We start from the raw sequence: 18,715 nt of genomic DNA, 5'->3' as shown, positions 1-18,715 counted from the left end.
GGGCGATGTTATCCTGAGTTGTCCGATCGGAGCCAGGATTTCGGCTCTCATTAGCTTGGCGCTATACATAGGAGTGACGCCGTGTGTAGCTTTTAACGGCATTTACTTATTCCATTCTCTTTTCCTCCGCGAGACATTGTTGTTGGGCTGGGAGACGCCCAAAACACAACTGATATCAGCAAAGTATCGCCTCCGCTGATGACATTGAATACGCCAAATATTGAAGCCTGTCGCTTGAATTCAAGTATCTCAGTATGGCTCTCAAAATGGATTACAATGCGCTCAAAGCCCGCACCATGGGGTCCGGCGCGGATGAGGAGGCTGTCACGGTGGATACTCGAGGTCTCATCTCCAAAGTTCTTGCTCGATATTCTGGAAAATGGTTGGTACAAAGCTTGCGTGATGTCTTAGAGGACTGTCAAGAGGCTAATCATATAATCATAGGACTGTACTTCGAGAAATGATTCAAAATGCCGCCGATGCTTCCGCAACCAAAGTGACTATCAAATTCGAAACTCTGCCTTCTACGACAGTTCCGTCCCCCTCATCAACAGATCCCACAGCTCTCCTCAAGCACACGATATCAAACCATACACTTCGACGTTTATTGATATCAAACAACGGCTCTCCATTTAGTGAGAAGGACTGGGCCCGGTTGAAGCGCATTGCCGACGGAAATCCGGACGAGACAAAGATCGGAGCATTTGGTGTTGGATTCTACAGTGTTTTCGACGATTGTGAAGAGCCATTTGTTTCATCTGGCAATCACGCGATGGCTTTTTATTGGAAGGGCAACGCCTTATTCACGCGTCGCCTTGACACGGGTGACACGCCGTCAGCAGACACCACTTTCGTACTGGATTACCGCAATGACTCTTCTCCAGTCCCACAGCTGATGCAGCTGTGCCAATTTTTGTCATGTAGCTTAACCTTCGTGGCTTTAGAAGAGATTGAACTGTGGCTGGACGACTGGAATCTGCTGAAGCTTTCAAAGAAAACCGCGCCTGGCGTCATTGTGCCGATCCCCAGAGACATTGAAACAAGAACCACCGACGGGCTCATGAAAGTCACTACCATAATCCAGGAGATTGCTCAAGTCGATGCCGCTTGGATGCGCATTGTCGAGTGGAATCCCAATGCCAGCATGTTCCGCCTGGACAACCTGCGTGATACTACAAGCTCTCTGCGCAGCTTCTTTTCCAAGTTCACCAGTCAGGCCGGACCCGAAAAGCAGATTCAAGCCCCCAAAGCAGACCGTGCCGACGAGACAGAAAGTATGACTGTAATGTTGAGGGCGACTGTGTTTCTACACATCAACACCGCGTCAATTCAACCCTCAATCAGCACGTCGCTTAGCAAAGAGTTAGAACGAGCTACTCGAAAGCCGCCCCCGAAGAGGGCAACCATCGCCATATTGACACCATCCTATGATGCCAATATCGCAACTGGCGGGTCAGAATCGCAATCTGACATTCTGGCATCAATCCTCCCAACTAAAGCTGGGAGAATATTCATTGGGTTCCCTACGCAACAAACAACGGGCCTCAACGCTCATGTATCTGCGCCGTCCGTGATTCCAACCGTGGAACGTGAAAGTATTGATCTCAATACCCGCTATATTAGCAAGTGGAATATTGAAATGCTAAGAGCAGTGGGTATCGTCTGCCGAATCGCATGGTCGACAGAAATGAGCACAATCAAGCAGAAAATTGCTGCTACAGTTGGATCGACGCGCACGTCCAGTATTCGAAAGGAGGATATCATTGACGTTCTTCCGGAAGCGATTCATACCGCCAACCAATTTGTTTTCCGCGAATCAACACCCTCCTCCATGCTGGGACAGACGATAGAGGATGCCTTCTGGATGTGTAACAAAAACGCCTCCATTGAGATACTTTCAACATGCGGTGTGATCCCGAGTCACCAGACTCGCATCGCACCTAAAGATCTTAGCTTCATGGATTCCATTCCAGCTTTGCCGAACGAATTGGTGCTAGAGGCCAAAGACTTTGTGCAAAAATTGACAGACTTCGGGCTTGTGACAGAGATAACTGTCTCTGACATCAAACGCGAACTGGAGTCTCATACTTTGCGACCTAGCCAGATCTCAGAATTCCTATCCTGGCTAGGCCATAAAGCCGTTAATGGACAACTTGACGAGCTTTCGGTGAAGAGCCTGTTGCGAGTCGCTGTCGCCAACGATGAGGACAAAGACGGCAACCCTACGCGACTCATCGTTTTTGCCGACATCGCAGGATTTTTGAATCCTCACAGGATACCGGCTGATCTGCCGGTCCCCCCCGCGGTGATGCCCTTCAAATTCACAAAATCGCAGAGCAAAGCAGAATTGGAGGCTTTCGGTTGGGGCGAGCTGCAGATAGTACCGTGGACCCGATGGCTTGTAACCAATGCAAACGACGAGAGCTTGTTGACTCATGAGCAAAACATTCTGAAGAGTCCCGCATTCGCTGGGCAAGTGCTTCCGGTCTTGTCCAAGGTCTGGGAAACCCTGAGTTCAGCCTCGCGGCAAGCAATTGTTGAGATTTTACAGCCCAAGACTGTGATTCCGACAAGGTTCGGGATGAAGCAGCCAACACAGACATATTTCGCCTCTGTCAGGCTGTTCGACGATTTACCCGTCGTGCATGGTCTGAATGGCGTCAAAGAGAAATTCCTCGTCTCCTTGGGCGTTCGCAAGACTGTCGAATTGGGCGTTATTTTCGACAGGCTCATCAATTCTCCGGATTCCACCGATGTCAAAGGCCCACCGACTAGACGATGGAACCATGTGGACCTGATCCGCTATCTGGCATCTGTTCGTGAGGATATTCCAGCCAACGACATCCAGAGACTCAAAAATACAAGCACTTGCACTGCAGAAAATGACTCCCAAAGCCATGGCACCCGGTATAAGATCGCTGAACTTTATGAGCCAAAAGATTCACTCCGCGCCCTGGGACTGCCCATCATTGAGTGGCCTGGGATTTACAACAATGCTAGTAATGAAGGCAAGTTTTTGAGCATGATGGGCTTGAAGAGTTACCCGACAGGTTCAGAACTTGTTCGACTCATGGTCATGAGTGATTCAGAAAAAGATGTGACACGGAAAAACAAAGCCCTGATCTACTTTCTGAATGAATACCACACCAACGGGTATGCCGCATTTGATATTGGCGCTGTCACAGTACCCTTCCTTCCCGTGGAAGGCGCAGACAAATTAAGTACACCGAAAAGATGTTTCACCGATGAAGGTGCCTCCTTGTTCGGGCTCGATATCCTGCAGAGGCGTCTCCACCCTCATGCTTCTAAATTGGGTGTGAAGGCCCACCCCCCATTGTCCGAATGCTTGCAGATCCTCATCCGTCAGCCCCCTTCCACACAACGAGATGCGCGAAGCATGTTCAAGTACCTGGCTAGCAGAGTCTCGGACTTGAGCTCACAAGATATTGAGCGGGTCGGCAATGCCCCAGTTATTCCTGTTACCGCAAGCGGTGCATCCGAGGAAGGGCCCCGAGTTCGATTTGTCGCACCCAGGCTCTGCTACCTGGGTGACGGTGAAGACTACAAGGACATATTCGACTTTGTTGATTTTGGACAAGAAGCAAATCTCTTCCTCATGGCAGTTGGTTCAAGGAGGGAACCCACTAAAAATGAGATAGCTCGCATGCTAGTCCGAGAGCCCGCTCGTATTTCGGCAACCTTCCAAAGCTCTGACAAATATTTGATGCTTCTGCGAACATTGGCGGAGCACCTCCCCGTGCTCAAGAAAGACCGAGAGCTGTTCAGCGAAATGAAGCGAGCCAAGTTTCTTCTAGCCAGCCGAGATATTCCTGCCCAGGCGACAACGCAAACTGGTAAAAGCCCGTCAAATGACAAAAGCATGGACGCAGAGGAAGATCTGGACATTCGGGAGTGGAGTCTGGCTGCGGCGAAAGAACTTGTTGTCGTGGATGATTTCCAGAGCTTCAATCTGTTCAAAGAGCACATTCTGGCTGCGCCACAGGAGGAGGCATTGGAAAATTTCTATTCAGCACTGGGCGCTGTGCCACTGAGCAGTCTAGTTGAAGAGCAAACGCGGTTCGGGAGTGTTGCGGCCGATCAAAGTTCTGGTGCCAGACTGCACAAACTCATTCTGGAGCGGGCCCGACTGTTCTTGCATGACCAACCGGCCGATTCAATTCAGCACGGGGCAAGATGGCTAGAGACTAGCTTCGTCGTCCAAGTTGTCAACTCAATGACGTTGACTCGTTCCTTGACGGGCCGCAGGGCGTCCCATACTCAAAAAAGAAGTGCGATTGTTGCGCGCTTGTCCACTGGATGGGGTCTGTGTATTTGTCCAGGTGAATATGAAATTTACGAGATCAGCCAGTCTCTTGTGCATCTGATACTCAAACGCCCCAAGCTTCACTCTACTCTGACGCTGGAGATGATGCTCAAGACTGATCTCTTGGAGCTCCGTGCTCGTGGTTACAATGTGGAGCGTATTTTGAGACAGAAAGCTCACGAGGCTCGAATGGCTGAAGATAAGCGACAGAAACAGCTCGAAGAGGAAAGACAGGCTCTCAAGGCGAAGGAAGCCGCTTGGGCTGAGGCTCAGGCTCAGCGTTCCCAAGAGCAGCATCCCACCCAACAGCCCGTTCAACAGTCACAAAGCCCAATGCCAGGCGTGTTTCCTGAATCACCGAAGAGCAAGTCAACCGCGATAGACAAGCACAGCGAGCCTGCCGAACCCTCTGTGCCCGAAAGGGCCCCCCGTGGCTTATTTGCGAATTTGACAAAGCGCTTTGGACTAGATAAAAACCCCTCGTCTTCAACATCGGAGCAGTCACGATCGCTACTCAATGAGAGCAACGTATCTTCACAGCCGCCTCCTCCGTACTCTGCCTCGGACCCACAAAACAAGCGACCTGAACAGACCGCCTCGGTTAGTTCGCCTCATCGATTGAACCAAGAACTCCTCTCCGCCGTTCAAGCATGCCGACCCCACGGGTCGTCCGACGTGTACAGCCGACCCGAGACGAACCAGATCTCAGAAAGCAAATCGTACTGTGATGAGAGACCAAGCCATGATCTTGAATTTGTTGCGACTCTTCCCAGTGGTGTGAACGTGCTGTTCGTGAGAACCGTCACAGATCGGTCGGCCTTCCTCGCCACCAACCGCAACGGTATCAATCTTTTTGCATCGGTTCTCCTAGACTGTGGTTCTATCTTCGCTATGCGGGCAGACAGTTTGAGCATTTTCTACGACCCCGGTGGCAAGACCATTGCTTTTAATCGCGCTGGTAGCATCTTCTGCAATTACTTTTATTTCCAGCAACTCCAGGAGCAGGCATTGCTTCAGAGCGCCAAACCTGACCGGACCGACGCGATCGTCTACTGGTGGGTAATTCTGTGCCATGAATTGGCTCATAACCTCGTGGGCGATCATAGCTCTGCACACAGCTACTATACCGAGGGCTTTGTGGCTCAATATTTCCCCAAAGTCGCTGCAAAGCTCGCCACACTACCGCAGCCACGGCAGCAGTGAATTGGTCAAGATTTGGGACGCAGGGTTTGGCGACACGTATATATTGTTGATAGACCTGACCCGAATGACTTCTCTGAGACCGAGATTTTTTGTTTGTCTTTATTCACTTCGGGTATTAGTTTTTGACGTATAGAGAACTCAAACACCCGATTTCAAGATCGGACTTGAGTCTTGACAGCCCCGACGGGAGAGGTTTCTTGCCTGATTACTTAAGCGCTGCGCGTGGACGTCCAAATAAGGTTCAACCTACGATCTGACATTTTCTAACGGCGAATTTCACAGGATGATTCATCAAACAATGCTGGATTGATCGACGTGATCTTGCCGATCGCTATCGATTGAATTAGCACTATCCGCAATACAGTTCTCCTCTTTCTTTGGACACTCTTTTCTATCCACCGGAGAAGGGCTTGCAATCGCGGAGTCCCCACGGGAAATATTTCATTGACTCGATCGGGCTAAGGGAGCGCTAGTCAAATCCTCAGGAAAAAGCCAACTTCCAGCCGTCTCGCAGATCTGAAACGAGAAAATTATAAGTCAGGATTTTCGTCGTTCGGCCTCCGTTCGGCGGTATCTGGAATCATCTGGTTTTTTGTTGACACTCCCGTTGGCCATCTCGACTGGTGACACATAAAAGATCTCAGGATGGCGCCATTGCTCGGAACATGGGAAGAAGAAGGGACATCCTCGTCACACAAACTTCCAAATGAGGCTCCGTCCGCAAAAAATGTTCTGTATGTCGACGCGTACGACTCATTCTCTTACAATGTGGTCGCCATGCTTGAAGAGACACTCGACGTCCGAGTAACTGTCATAACTATTGACTCCGACTGGCCGAACGGCAACATGAACGACTTTCTCCGAAAATTTGAAGCCATCGTCTTGGGTCCTGGTCCCGGTGACCCTAATCTGCACAAGGACGTTGGAATCATGCGAGATATCTGGAATCTGCAGGACAGCGAGCTTCTTCCAGTGTTCGGTATCTGCCTAGGCTTCCAGAGTCTGTGCCTGCATCATGGGGTGCCGATTCAGCGGTTACCTTACCCACTCCACGGACAGGTTCGTCTCATCTCCACAGCGGGAAGAGATATCTTTGACAGCCTACCTGATATGGAGGTCACCTTGTACCATTCGCTCTACGCCAAATTGGACGGGTTGGATAGGTCTCAGGCTGCGCAATCTAATCACCTGGATTTTCTGGCTTGGCTCCCTCTTGAGTTAGAGTCCGGGTCAATTAGCCAGATTGCAATGGCGGTCTGTCATCGGCAAAAGCCCTTTTGGGGCGTTCAGTTCCACCCGGAATCATGCAAATCGGAAAGGGATGCCTGCAAGACATTGTTGCTGAATTGGTGGCGCAAAGCTCTTACATATAACAAACTTGTAGGACGGGGAGGGGCTGCGACCCTGTCTGACACAGCGATCACGAAATTTGGAGAGCCAGATTCTTTCCCTGAGATAGCACATGAGATGCTTCGCTGGAGTGCGTCAACATCGTCTTCCTCGGCCTATCGTTCCCTCCCACTTGGTCCTTTGACTGCGGAGTCGGTCAATGAGCTGTTCAACAAGCCCGGATTTCCGACTGCTTTGTTCCAGTCCAATGGCTGCTATACGATCATCTCTGTTCCCAGTTCTGGGTCCTGGCGATTCGAATACAGAACCGAGCCTCAAAAGTTGACCATGTATCAGGTTGGTGGCGCCGAGCCTTTGGTTTTGGAAGCCACCTTGACGGTGACTCAGCTGTGGGATGCACTTCGCTACTTGATGGACAAGAAGCGAGTCGATGCTGGCTGCCCAGAGACACCTTTTTGGGGCGGTTTCCTGGGGTATTTCTCATATGAGCTTGGGCTAGCCTGTCTTCCTCATCCAAAGGACTCGCCGCAGCCCGCTTACTCTGACGTACCCTCAGATTGTCAAAATAGCGAGGACACACCAGCCGACGTCAGTCTTTTGTGGTGTGAAAGAAGCATTGTCATTGATAATGCTTCTGCGAGAGTTGTGATACAATCTACATCTGCCGCAGATGACACGTCACACGGTTGGTTAGACGAGAAACTGCGACTTCTCCAAGAGAAATCCTCGTCGGTCCCAGAAGACGGAGCTGCCGATAGTCAATTTCTGGACTCAATACTCCAGCACGTGCAGTTCAATTTCCCGCAAGAAGAGGTATACAAGCAAAAGATTGAAGAATGCAAAGCCGAGCTCGAAGCAGGAGAATCTTACGAGTTGTGCCTCACATCTGAAACCTCCATCATCCTACCCACTCCAAAGTCGCATGAAGATCAAGCCATCTTCCCCTGGAAACTATACAAAAAACTCAGAAAATACAACCCAGCCGCGTTCAGCGCATTCGCTGACCTCGGTCGCACCAAGATCGCCAGCAGCAGTCCTGAATGTTTCCTCAACTGGGACCGCAGATCCATGCTTGAAATGAAACCCATGAAAGGCACCGTCCGCAAAACACCCGAGATGACCATGTTAAAAGCTCGTGAAATCCTCAGCACAACAAAAGAAATGGCCGAAAACCTCATGATTGCCGATCTCATCCGCCACGACTTGTACGGTATTTGCGGATCTGGCAGCGTCCACGTCGAAAAACTTCTCGAAGTCGAAGATCACGGCCGAGTCTACCAGATGATCACACACGTCAAGGGCGAAGTACGGCCTGAAAGCCTGGGCCATGCAGTGCGGCATATGTCTCAGCTGAAGTCCTCCAATATGGCGGTCCATGGTCTCACAGCGCTCCAGCGTTGTCTCCCACCTGGCTCTATGACCGGTGCGCCCAAAGAGCGATCATGCATGCATCTCCGCCACATTGAGTCTCGCAAACGAAGTATCTACTCCGGGGTGATGGGGTATCTGGATCTGGGGGGCGGAGGCAGCTTCTCGGTCCTGATTCGAACTGCCTTTACCCATGTACCAGAGCAAAATGCTGTGCCTGAACCGTACCAGACATGGAAAATTGGTGCCGGGGGTGCTGTCACTACGCTGAGCACAGCAGAGGGTGAATGGGATGAAATGTTGACCAAGTTGCGAACGGTCTGTAATGTCTTCAGATCATCACAGAACGTCTCGTGAGCTCCCCATGATATATTGTTTTTTTGTTCTCATATGTCTGTGCCGGCGCTAGTTGGATAGTGGTTCTTGTTCTTCGTCAATTCGCTCGGATGGCTTTTCGGGATGGAATTGCAACGGAAATGTATATCGGTGTAAGATCTTTCAACATTTAACTTAGAGGTGACTAGTCGATCGCTCGAGCGAAAGACTCAAACCGTGTACAGTTCAACACATAGACTAATATATTCAAATTTTCTTTTTCGAGGCCTCTCCCGTCAATACCACGCTTTTGCTGCCGACACTTTCAGGTAGACGAGTTCAATCGCGAATGAGCATCGACCTATGGGATACCTATATCTTGGTCGTAGACGACTTATGCAGGCAGTCCTAGATATGAGAGGATTCAAATACCCTGATGGAGGACACTTTATTCGAAGTTTACATGATCTTCCCTGTTAACAGAGAACTACAGTAGAAGAAATGTCAAGAAAGACGGGCAATGTTATGCTAAATCTGGACCGCGGATCAATTTGTATTTCGCACTTCAAATCACAACTGGTAGTGTATTGCTCTATTTACCTATTGTCACATTGAGGACTAAGTGGACTCAACCCATCCTCTAAGTCAAGATCCGAAGATAAAGTAAGCCAGAGCGTTATATTTACAAGGCGAAGACAGCCACAGCAGCCGCCAAGATGGTCCAGACACTGCCAGACACAGTCACAGCAGTGGCAGATCCAGGGAAAGCAGTGGAGCTCGCTGCACCGGTGGCGCCGCCAGTGCTGCTCGGCTTGCTGCCGGTCACACTGCCGGTGCTGCAGTTGCGGTTCTTGAACAGCGTAGCCGTGTCTAGGACGCTGCCGTTGTTGCTGGCGACAAAGTCGTGGGTCAAGTGGGTGCAGTTGTGGAATGTCAGCTTCGACCAACCGTAGGTAGCGTTGTAAGTGTCGAGACCGAAACGGCTGTAGTTCTTACGGTCGGAACTGAGGGCATCCAGACCGTCATAGTGACCGGCGGCACCGTTGGTGATGTACCAGGGCGCCTTAGGGTTGTTCAACTCCGCGGTATCGTAGACGCCGTTGTTGATGGGGGCTTGACGCTCGTAGACGTGGGCGTGGCCGGACAGGACTAGATCGACGCTGTACTTCAGGAACAAAGGCTCAAAGACGTCCTTGCAGGACCAGCAGATTGTTCCCGTGGTGTTCTTGTGGCTGAGATACCAGGGTCGGTGACCGGCGACGATGACCCAGGGAGTCTTGGCACGGTCGACCGCAGCAAGGTCGGCCTCGAGCCATTTGGTTTGAGCGTTCATGGTGGCGTTGACGGGGTCGGCATTGATCCCCTCTGTGCCGCCCACCTCATCGGGGCCGATGAGACCGTGGCCCAGATCCGTCTCAGTGTCGAGCTGAATGAAATGCGTCATGCCGCTATCGAACGAGTACCAGAAGTTTCCAGTACCGCCGGAGACATCGCTTGGCATACGGAAGTGGTTCTTGAATCCGGTGAAGTTGGTCTGGCCCATGACGCAAATGTCCGAGGTGTATGTAATGTTGCGAGTCTTGTCAGTAGTTCCGCCGTTGTCGCAATTGGCCTCGTGGTTACCAGGACCGACCATGTACGGCTTTGTGGTGGTCACAGCCATCATCTGGTCATAGTAATCATTGAGAATCGCCTCGTAGACCTTGGCCCCTTCTTCAATGGTGGTATTGGGCAAGAAGCCTTGGATTTCCTCCTTCAACCAATAGTCGGCATAGGCAATGTCACCAGGGTGCCAGATGAACTCGTACTCATTCTGGTACTTGGTCAGCGACTGGATGGTGTTTGTCTCGCCGGGTGCGAGAATGTTGCCATGGTCGACACCCTTGCCTGCGCTGGTGGTCAGACCGCGAGCACCCATGGTGCCCAAGTCGATGACGACAGCGACGGAGAAAGGAGTATTGTCACCGGCAACTCTGCTGGTGGTGAAGTTGAAGGGCTTCGATGGAGCTTGGTCGACCAAGGACGAAGGAGAATAGTAGTAGGTTGTGTCGGGCGTCAAGCCGGTCAGGAGGACATGGTTGTTGTATGTCAATGAGGTTGGGTAAGTGACTGAGATGGCGGACGACACTGTCTCGTTGAGGTTGTCGGGCGACAGACCAAAATGGACAGTAGGCTTGCTCAGCTGCTGGAAGGTGTTCCACGACACCATCATGCCGTTGTCGCCATGATAGGCCAGACGAACCTGCGAATTGATGCCGGTCTTGTCACTGGCCGCAAGAGCCAACAAAGGCATTGCTGCCAAGGTGGCTGAGAGTTTCTTGCTGGTTGCGAATCCCATTTTGACAAAGGGCTCGATGACTGAGTGCTTTGGAATCAACTTGCTGCCAGGTCAGAAACGGGCAGCGACCTGCCTTGTTAAATAGTCAGGCCCGCATCTCTCAAGCAGGTAGACATTGGCTTCGACGACCTTCCTCTCTTGAAGAGAGGTCCATCAGCGCGCAAGGAACAAGTACAGGGCCCACACAGTTAGCATGCTTTGATCCTGCGAACAATGTCCGAAGGACACAGTTAGCTGCTGATTCGATGGACTACTCAATTGAGCACGGACCGCAGAGAAAGCACGCTGGCCGCCAGAGTGGGCCGCCTCCAGAAGCTTACTTAAAGAACATGTGGGCGATCGAGAGGGTCCCGTTGGATGGGTTTGATGTGGTCCCTGACAGGGACTGTCCACATTTGCTAACGCTATTTGATTGCGAGCTTATGACCGAACACGAGGCCGTTCAACTTGAGATATGTGGACGCACCCGGGTGACGACGAGTATGTCGGCAGGTCTGCTAATTGCGGCGGACTTGTTTGCCGCATTGGGTACCTGATTCGATTCAGATTGTTCTAGTGCCGGAGGGACCACAACGACTTGTCCATAACCTGTCAGGATTCGCTTCGACTTGGTAGCGAGACCGGAAAAGATTTTCCCACGCCTGATAGAACTGGAAACTTCATGTCTTTATGTTGGGGAAGAGCACGTGGGGACAATGGAAACTCGTCCGCCTGATTGATTGAAGCTGAAAGGTGATGTCTTTGAGGTGGGAGAAGAGCACGTGGGGGCGACGAAAACCCGTCTGCGAATTGACCAACACGTTCGATGCGGACCACGTGCTCGCTAGGGGTTGCGAACACGTGCTCATCATAGAAAACAGCTGGACTTGATCTGTGGCTGTTCATCCCCGTCATTGAGACCCTCCAGTTATTCAAGATCAGACGGCCCGGCCTTATGTCTACGACTAAGCGCCCTTGTCGAGATGCCAAGCGATCCCAAGTGGCTCCGGATTTTGAGGAAGGCTTCTCTTGTTCGTGCCCGAGAAAAAGAGGTTATACTGCTATCCACAGTTCCACACTGCGACAGTATGTGAGGAACAATGGCAATAGGGCTGAGCCTGGTCGCCATGGTTCCGATTCGACCTTGTACGTCCCAGTCGGTTGGCTGGTACTTGGACACTGTCGAAGCTTGTGGATTGAACTGAGCTCTGCGAAGTGATTCCTCATCGCATGCGTTCTCCGTCAATGTGGTGTAGCATCCCCGGATCCTGTACGAATTTACAATCAAACCCACGACATTAGGCTATAACAATCTGATGACAGAGCGGCCAGTGTCCCAGTCCCACTTTCTGCGGGCGGAAGCCGCCTTTCTGGGCGTCTCCAGTTGGTACTCCGCCTCAATATTCACTATATTCTCCTTCTTGGAGGCCTCCATTTGTCAAGCTATACAGTACTTCCGCCGGTCATTTTGGATTACGATTGATCAGAATAGCCTTGGACTACCGATGCACTTCTTGTCTCCCTGGATTCTCTCTTCAGAATTCAGGCATCGTTCTCCTGCAGTCTTAAATCATGGTGGCACTAACGCAGGGATTTCTCGAGCCGTCACTGTGGCTGAAAGAGTCTGGGGTCGTGGCTGATGGATGTCGCAAATACCGCAGAAGCTGCGAGTCAGTACAAACCCCCGCATAAATGAGCTTGGATAACTACGAGCGTTGAAACCCAACGGCTGCCGCCTGAATTTGTACCCATTACACACACACTGAGATCGACAGCCCATATCAGTGACTCATCCCGCAGCGAATGCAAGAGATCAAGCTTCATCGTTTGGGCTTGCAGTTCCTTACTTGAGCCTCCATGTATGATTGCACTTACAGCGCCCATTCACGGACCGAAGAGGCACCCTCTTGAGGAAAATGTCTTCTTATAAAAGTGACTTTCGACCACTAAAAGAGGACGACCCCTCGACCGAGAAGCTACCCGATCTAGAGCCATCACTGCCCGAAAACGACCAAGATGCGTGTCCCTTATTCACAAAGCTACCGCCAGAGGCACGCAATCGCATCTACGCACTTTCTTTGGAGCACTCGGGCGTAAGGCCTTGGTCAGATACGAGTCAGCCAGCGCGGAGGGATCCAGGAGGTGCAGACAACAACGAAGACGAGACCACGGGTACAAATGCCCCGTATCGGGGAAACGCGTTCTGCTTCCGACCAGGGTAAAACCAACCGAGACGTATTTTGATCGCTCTCCTCCAAACATGCCAGAGAACCTACAGAGAAGCCTCTCTTCTCCCGGCTGAAGTCAGCGAGCATACATTCTGGTTCTACCGCGGTCCTCCACATGTCAAGAACGCTTTTTCTCCCAGGGATTATTTCAGTAAAATGAGCCCCAAACAACAATCACAAGTACAACACCTCCATTTCTTTACCCAGCAATTCTTTTTGGAGGATACATGGTCGAACATCTGGAATGGAATCGAGGTTGTCCGCAAGAGGAAGAAAGAGTCCGTCGGAGGAGCTACCACCAATGAGATTGATAATAGACCATCTCACAACGGCATCATCCCATTCCCATCATACTTGGCATCGCGTCAACTTTTGACATCAGGCCTCACCCTTTCCACCGCCATTCCCAACGTCCAAAGAATACAAATCATCAAAATCTCCCCGCGTACACGGACCATCACCATCCGCCACACAGACTGGTGGTTCTGGGAAGACAATCATCCCCTCGCCCTCAATCCCTTCCATGAAGGAGCCACCATCTCCCAACACCAGGCCCGCCTATACCCCCGCCCAGATCCCTCCAGAGCTGCGTTCCCCTCTCAAAGAGCTTGGGGCAACAAATTCATCACCATGCCCAGCCTTGAAGAACTCACCTTTGAATTCGAGACCGTCATGCGCAAACGAGATCAACTAGACAATATTATCCAGCGGGCCTTGCACTGGAAATTCCCGCTTCGCTTTCGTCCCGGGACCAAGGAACTGATCTATCTCGTTGCGGACCCTGCGTCTCTTCGGGCGTATACGTGGGTGGGCGCAACGGAGAATGATCTGAAGGCTGAAGATAATCAGCAGTCGGCGCTGGTTCCGCAGTTTGCGGGCGTTATGTCTGGGAATGAGGTTTTGGCCGCGGCGTGAATGGATCGGTCCGTGCCTGAGACGCCGGTTTTGAGGCCGTATGAGAATGGGGAAGGGCCGCGAACTGGGGTGCCGACTGGGATGGAGAAATATTACGTGGTACTTTTGACGTGGAAGGTAGAGAGTGGGAATGAAGAATGATGTCAGTGATTATGGTCGAATTTGTTTGTACGAGCTACCATTGACACGTCGAAAGAACCATCTTCCTCAAGTCATAATTTACTACTCGGCGTTCTCAACGTGTCGTGGTGTCGTGATGCATGTTGTCAAACTCAACCGAGACAAATAAGCTGCTGAAATTTATCGCCAAGGACTACTCAAGGTATGAGCTGGAAATTACTCATTTGTACCGTACAGACACATATACCTCGACTCTGATCTATAGAACATGTCTCTTCCGCGCCGGCATCTATTCAAACCAAAGCTCGGGTATCACGACAAAATGGCACGCCATACATCATCACCTGTTTCCGTTTATTCTTCTTTTGGGTGTGACAGACCTCCTCTTGACCATTCACTTTTCACGCTTCAATCGCATTCTTCACCCACTTCTCCAAGCCGCCCTTGGCAATGATCTCCTGGACGTTGGGAGGCAGTTCGCCCACTTTCTGAGTCCACTTGGGCCCGTTGGGACCCTCCTGAATCTCAATCTGGCTGCGACGAACATCCCACGTCAGAGTCCAGCCCGTACGACGAGTAGGAACCTTGTTGCCCTGGGCATCGCTGAAAGTCTCGCGCAGACGGCTGACAAGACGGGGCACTTCGAGTCCCATCAGGGCATTGTTGATACTGTTGCGCGAGAAGATGTTGCCGAAGCTCCCCGAGACAACGAGGGGGATTTCCTTGGCCAGGATGGCGGTCGCGGCTTGCTCACGGGACGAGCCACAGCCGAAGTTGTAGCCGGAGACGAGGATGTCGCCGGCCTTGGCAATCTTGGAAAATTCGGTGTCGTAGTTGGACATACAGACTTGGGCCATCGTCTCGACGGAGACGTTGTCTTGGTAAGTGTATTTTCCGGGGTAGATGCCGTCCGTGTTGATATTGTCTCCGTCGCAGAAGACAATCTCGCCAGACACTCGCTCGGGGAAGCCCGGGTAGACTTCTGTTAGAGCGGTCCCTGACGTATCGGATGAGGATGATTCGACCTGAGATTCGGTGGCAGTCTCAGGAGCAAACTTCTTCTCGTTTTCGGCCACCAAGTCATCAAGCTGACCGAGGAGCTTCTCCAGGGCCTCCTCCGTGGTAAGCATGCGGTCTTCCTCGGCGATACCGTCGCCCTCGCCGCGCTTGACTCCAGTCCAGCCCTCCGGGGTCTTGTACCAGCCAGGACCAGAGAGCTTGCCGCTGAGAGCGCTGGCAGCCACGACTTCGGGAGAACCTAGGTAGGCCTTCGCGTCAGTCGAGCCCATACGGCCCTTGAAATTTCGATTAGAGGCACTGATGCCAACCTCGCCGGGCTCAAGAAGGCCTGCACCCAGTCCAATACAAGGACCACAACCGGCGGGAAGGACGGTCGCGCCGGCGTCGACAAGAACTTGCCAGTCACCCGCATCCTCAGCAGCCAGCTGCTCGGGTATGGAGGCGGCAGCAATGTAGAATTGGACACCATCGGCAATTTTGGGAGTCTGACCACCGTTCTTCTCCGCGGCCTCCTTGAAGACACGGGCGGCAGCGGCAATGTCCGAGGCACGCGAGTTAGTGCAAGAGACCAGATACGCTTTGTTGACCTTGATGTCAGCAGCCTCGAGCTCGCTGAGAGGAGTGGCGACCTTGACAGAGTTAGGGCCGGCGACGTACGGGGTCAGAGAAGAAAGATCCAGGAAGAGTTCCTTGGAGTACTTGGCTCCCTTGTCCGCAGTCACAGGGTTGGCGAAGAGCTCCTCGATGGCCTCGTGAGTAAAGCGCTTGGCAGCAGTCGTCTTGAACGGACCGTCCGCCAAGCCCATGGCGGCAAGAGTAGCCTTGCCCTTCATCCAGCCCTTGAGCACGTCATCCATGGGGAACAGACCAGACAGAGCGCCCCATTCCGTAGTCATGTTGGCAATAGTCATTCGGCTATCAATGGGCAAGCTCCGCATCGTGTCTTCCGAACCAGCGAACTCGAGAGCGTGGTTCAAAACGTCGTCCTTGTCGAAGAGACCGCAGAGTGCCACAATCACGTCTTTGCCAGTTACGCCAGCGGGGAGAACACCCGTCAGAGTGATCTTGGCAATTGGGGGCACCTGCCACCAGGTCTGGCCGGTACTCCAGACGCTGGCAGCGTCAGTTCGCACAATGGGTGTACCCAAACAAGCAAGCGCACCGTAATGATTGCTGTGGGAATCGGACGCAACGCAGAGGGTTCCTGGCCAGGCCAAGCCTTCTTCAGCCATGATTTGATGGCCGATACCGCGACTAGAAGCGCCCATTGTAAGAATATGGTCGCGTTCTGAGGTAGTTAGAGTCACATTGTCACATACCCGGCAGGATAGAACTCGACACCATGATGCTTGGCGAAATTCTCGATTTGCTTGTACTTCTGGAGGTTCTTCTCGGTCTTGTTTTGCACATCGTGGTCCAATGTCATGACAATCTGGTCAGGGTTATGAATCTTGGACGCGCCAATGGACATGAATTTCAACGCAACAGGCCATGAGTTGTCATGTGTCATGCATCGGTGAGGCGAAATTGTGACATAGTCGCCAGACTGGACATACTTGTCCTTGGCGAGTCCTACGGAGTATTTCTGAACAATCTTTTCGGTTAAAGTTTGCGGAACGGCCTTGGACGACAGCGATGACAAGATTTCCGGAGCGATTGTCTCGAGCTGTGAATGGAAACCCTGCTGGGTGTTGAATGTCTGAAGGAACGCGCGAGACGTCGCAAAGGTTCGGCGCAGGGATCGGAAGGGACTGCGCATAGCCTGACGGCCTGCTGGCATCAGTCTGGACTACATTGACGAACGGTGTCAGTTCTTGCGTCGATTCAATTCAAAAATGACCACATTGAGCACTTACAGTCATGATACCCTGTGTTTGTTTGACTTGACCACCGAAACAAATCTCGAAAATGTTTCCCCGGCTTTCGGCAAATGAGCGACTGGGGAATGCATGAGGTGACTCATCATTCTTCTGGTTGGCTGCTGTCTGGATGACGTACACTCCATCAGTATCAGGGTATCACGTGATGACCATTCGACCCAGCCGACATCGGCTTTTTAGCGTCAGCCGTCAGGCAGAAGGTCTAATCGGCTGTACACTCGATGTCAGCATATTCAGGGTGATCCATGGCCTTCAGCTCTCATGGCTAAATAAGTTTTTTCAAAAAATATACTGTCTACATTCACTGCCGAGGATACCGCCTTGAAACTACTCCTTATTGCATCCGACATAACTGAGGCCATCAGCAGAATTGAAGAAAGAAGACCAGAGTATCGAGAGAAACTTCGGCGGCTGGTAGAACATATTTAAAAGTGAACATGGTAATATGGTTGACATTAAACACCGGATCTGGAATTACGTCAAAGCATTGGCAGAAAAGACTGGCCACGTTGAATGTACCTTTCAGTACAACCTCGTGGAAAATGCGCACTTTCGCCATGAGTTCCAGCTTCCCCTTCAAGTCATTGTCACGTGATTACTTTATCTGATCATACAATAGGATTGATATTCACATTTAGAAGGCTTGGCACTGACAAACTCGAATGCTTGCATTCGTACTGATTTGCACTGCAAAATACAAAGAGCCTCATCGGAAATTCCACTCATTTAAATTGGCATATATCATCATTCCTATTTCGGATGTTGAGGTACACACTTCTCCCACTACAAGCTCTCCCCCGCCAGCATCTCTCTTTCATCAGCGAGACTATTTCGTATCTGTGGGCTGATGGGATGCACACATGACTCTCCGGAATTGCGAGATGATCGATGCGCCATAAGCCAGGCGGAAGCTCTTTCCTTCCGTTCAGACGACTAGGTAGACACCTGTGAAACGAACCGCGCTTTTAGGAGTCCAGCTGAGCAGCCTGTCCATCAGTCGCATTTTACAATTGCGGTCAATTGTTGGTATTCTGGGCAGTCGAAACATCCTTCAAACGTTTTCACAATGAGTTGATTGCGGGTTAAGAAGATCATCGTCTATCATTGGATTGTCCATCTATCAAAATGGGTAGAGATGAATCTGGGGAACAGAAACCGGTCAAGCCAAAGGCCACTCAATCGAATGAGAGCTCAGTCACAGTACGCTTTGGCGGTGTCGTCAACTACCAAATGAAGCCGCGAACTTCAAAGAAAGAGTCTGCTTATCTCCGCACGTGAAGTCTCGCGGGAAGACGAGTGAGTCAAGCCAGAAAGAATAATGCACGAATACATCAAAAGATTTTCAAACTCCAGTACTAGATAACCCGCGAATGTCCTCACACTCTCTTCAATCCCCGCAAATACATAATCGCAAGGCGGCCGTTGCTGATGCTCTTTCCTAAACGTATGAATGGATCTTCAATCCCTCGTCATACAAAGACTGGCTGGATCCGTTAGAGCTGAAGAATCACGGTGGTAGTTTTGAAATACGGGGTGATCCAAGCTCCGACAAGTCGACGTCCGTGAAGTTTCTGTTCCGAATATTGAAGGATCGAACTCAAAATGAGACTCATTTTACCGCAACCCTCTTCTTTTTGATCAAACCGGCGTCGGTGAATACACTGGGCTTATTGGT

The 18,715-nt window shown here is 51.3% G+C and overlaps 5 protein-coding genes across 5 annotated transcripts; 3 read left to right on the top strand and 2 right to left on the bottom strand.

The window, feature by feature from the left end:
- Window positions 1-254: 254 nt before the first annotated feature.
- Window positions 255-5,527, top strand: N7539_003201 (histidine kinase-like ATPase domain-containing protein; the record flags this gene model as incomplete). Its single annotated transcript, XM_056932803.1, has 2 exons — window positions 255-382; window positions 445-5,527. 2 exons carry the CDS (start codon window positions 255-257, stop codon window positions 5,525-5,527), a joined length of 5,211 nt encoding a protein of 1,736 aa, XP_056792762.1.
- A 645-nt stretch (window positions 5,528-6,172) lies between these two features.
- pabA (aminodeoxychorismate synthase pabA) lies at window positions 6,173-8,602 on the top strand (the record flags this gene model as incomplete). Its single annotated transcript, XM_056932802.1, has 1 exon — window positions 6,173-8,602. The coding sequence occupies one exon, from the start codon at window positions 6,173-6,175 to the stop codon at window positions 8,600-8,602; it is 2,430 nt and encodes an 809-aa protein (XP_056792761.1).
- Window positions 8,603-9,242: 640 nt separating this feature from the next.
- N7539_003199 (purple acid phosphatase family protein) lies at window positions 9,243-10,898 on the bottom strand (the record flags this gene model as incomplete). The annotated part of the gene is made up of 1 exon (XM_056932801.1): window positions 9,243-10,898. The coding sequence occupies one exon, from the start codon at window positions 10,896-10,898 to the stop codon at window positions 9,243-9,245; it is 1,656 nt and encodes a 551-aa protein (XP_056792760.1).
- A 1,895-nt stretch (window positions 10,899-12,793) lies between these two features.
- N7539_003198 (uncharacterized protein) lies at window positions 12,794-14,020 on the top strand (the record flags this gene model as incomplete). Its single annotated transcript, XM_056932800.1, has 2 exons — window positions 12,794-13,095; window positions 13,156-14,020. 2 exons carry the CDS (start codon window positions 12,794-12,796, stop codon window positions 14,018-14,020), a joined length of 1,167 nt encoding a protein of 388 aa, XP_056792759.1.
- A 521-nt stretch (window positions 14,021-14,541) lies between these two features.
- Window positions 14,542-17,022, bottom strand: lysF (homoaconitase LysF; the record flags this gene model as incomplete). The annotated part of the gene is made up of 3 exons (XM_056932799.1): window positions 14,542-16,414; window positions 16,480-16,949; window positions 17,017-17,022. 3 exons carry the CDS (start codon window positions 17,020-17,022, stop codon window positions 14,542-14,544), a joined length of 2,349 nt encoding a protein of 782 aa, XP_056792758.1.
- Between the last annotated feature and the right edge of the window lie 1,693 nt (window positions 17,023-18,715).

Source organism: Penicillium diatomitis (genome assembly GCF_028827545.1).
Source record: "Penicillium diatomitis strain IBT 30728 chromosome Unknown utg000003l_segment0_segment0, whole genome shotgun sequence".
Lineage (NCBI taxonomy): Eukaryota > Fungi > Ascomycota > Eurotiomycetes > Eurotiales > Aspergillaceae > Penicillium > Penicillium diatomitis.
This window is presented reverse-complemented; position numbering and strand designations above follow the sequence as displayed.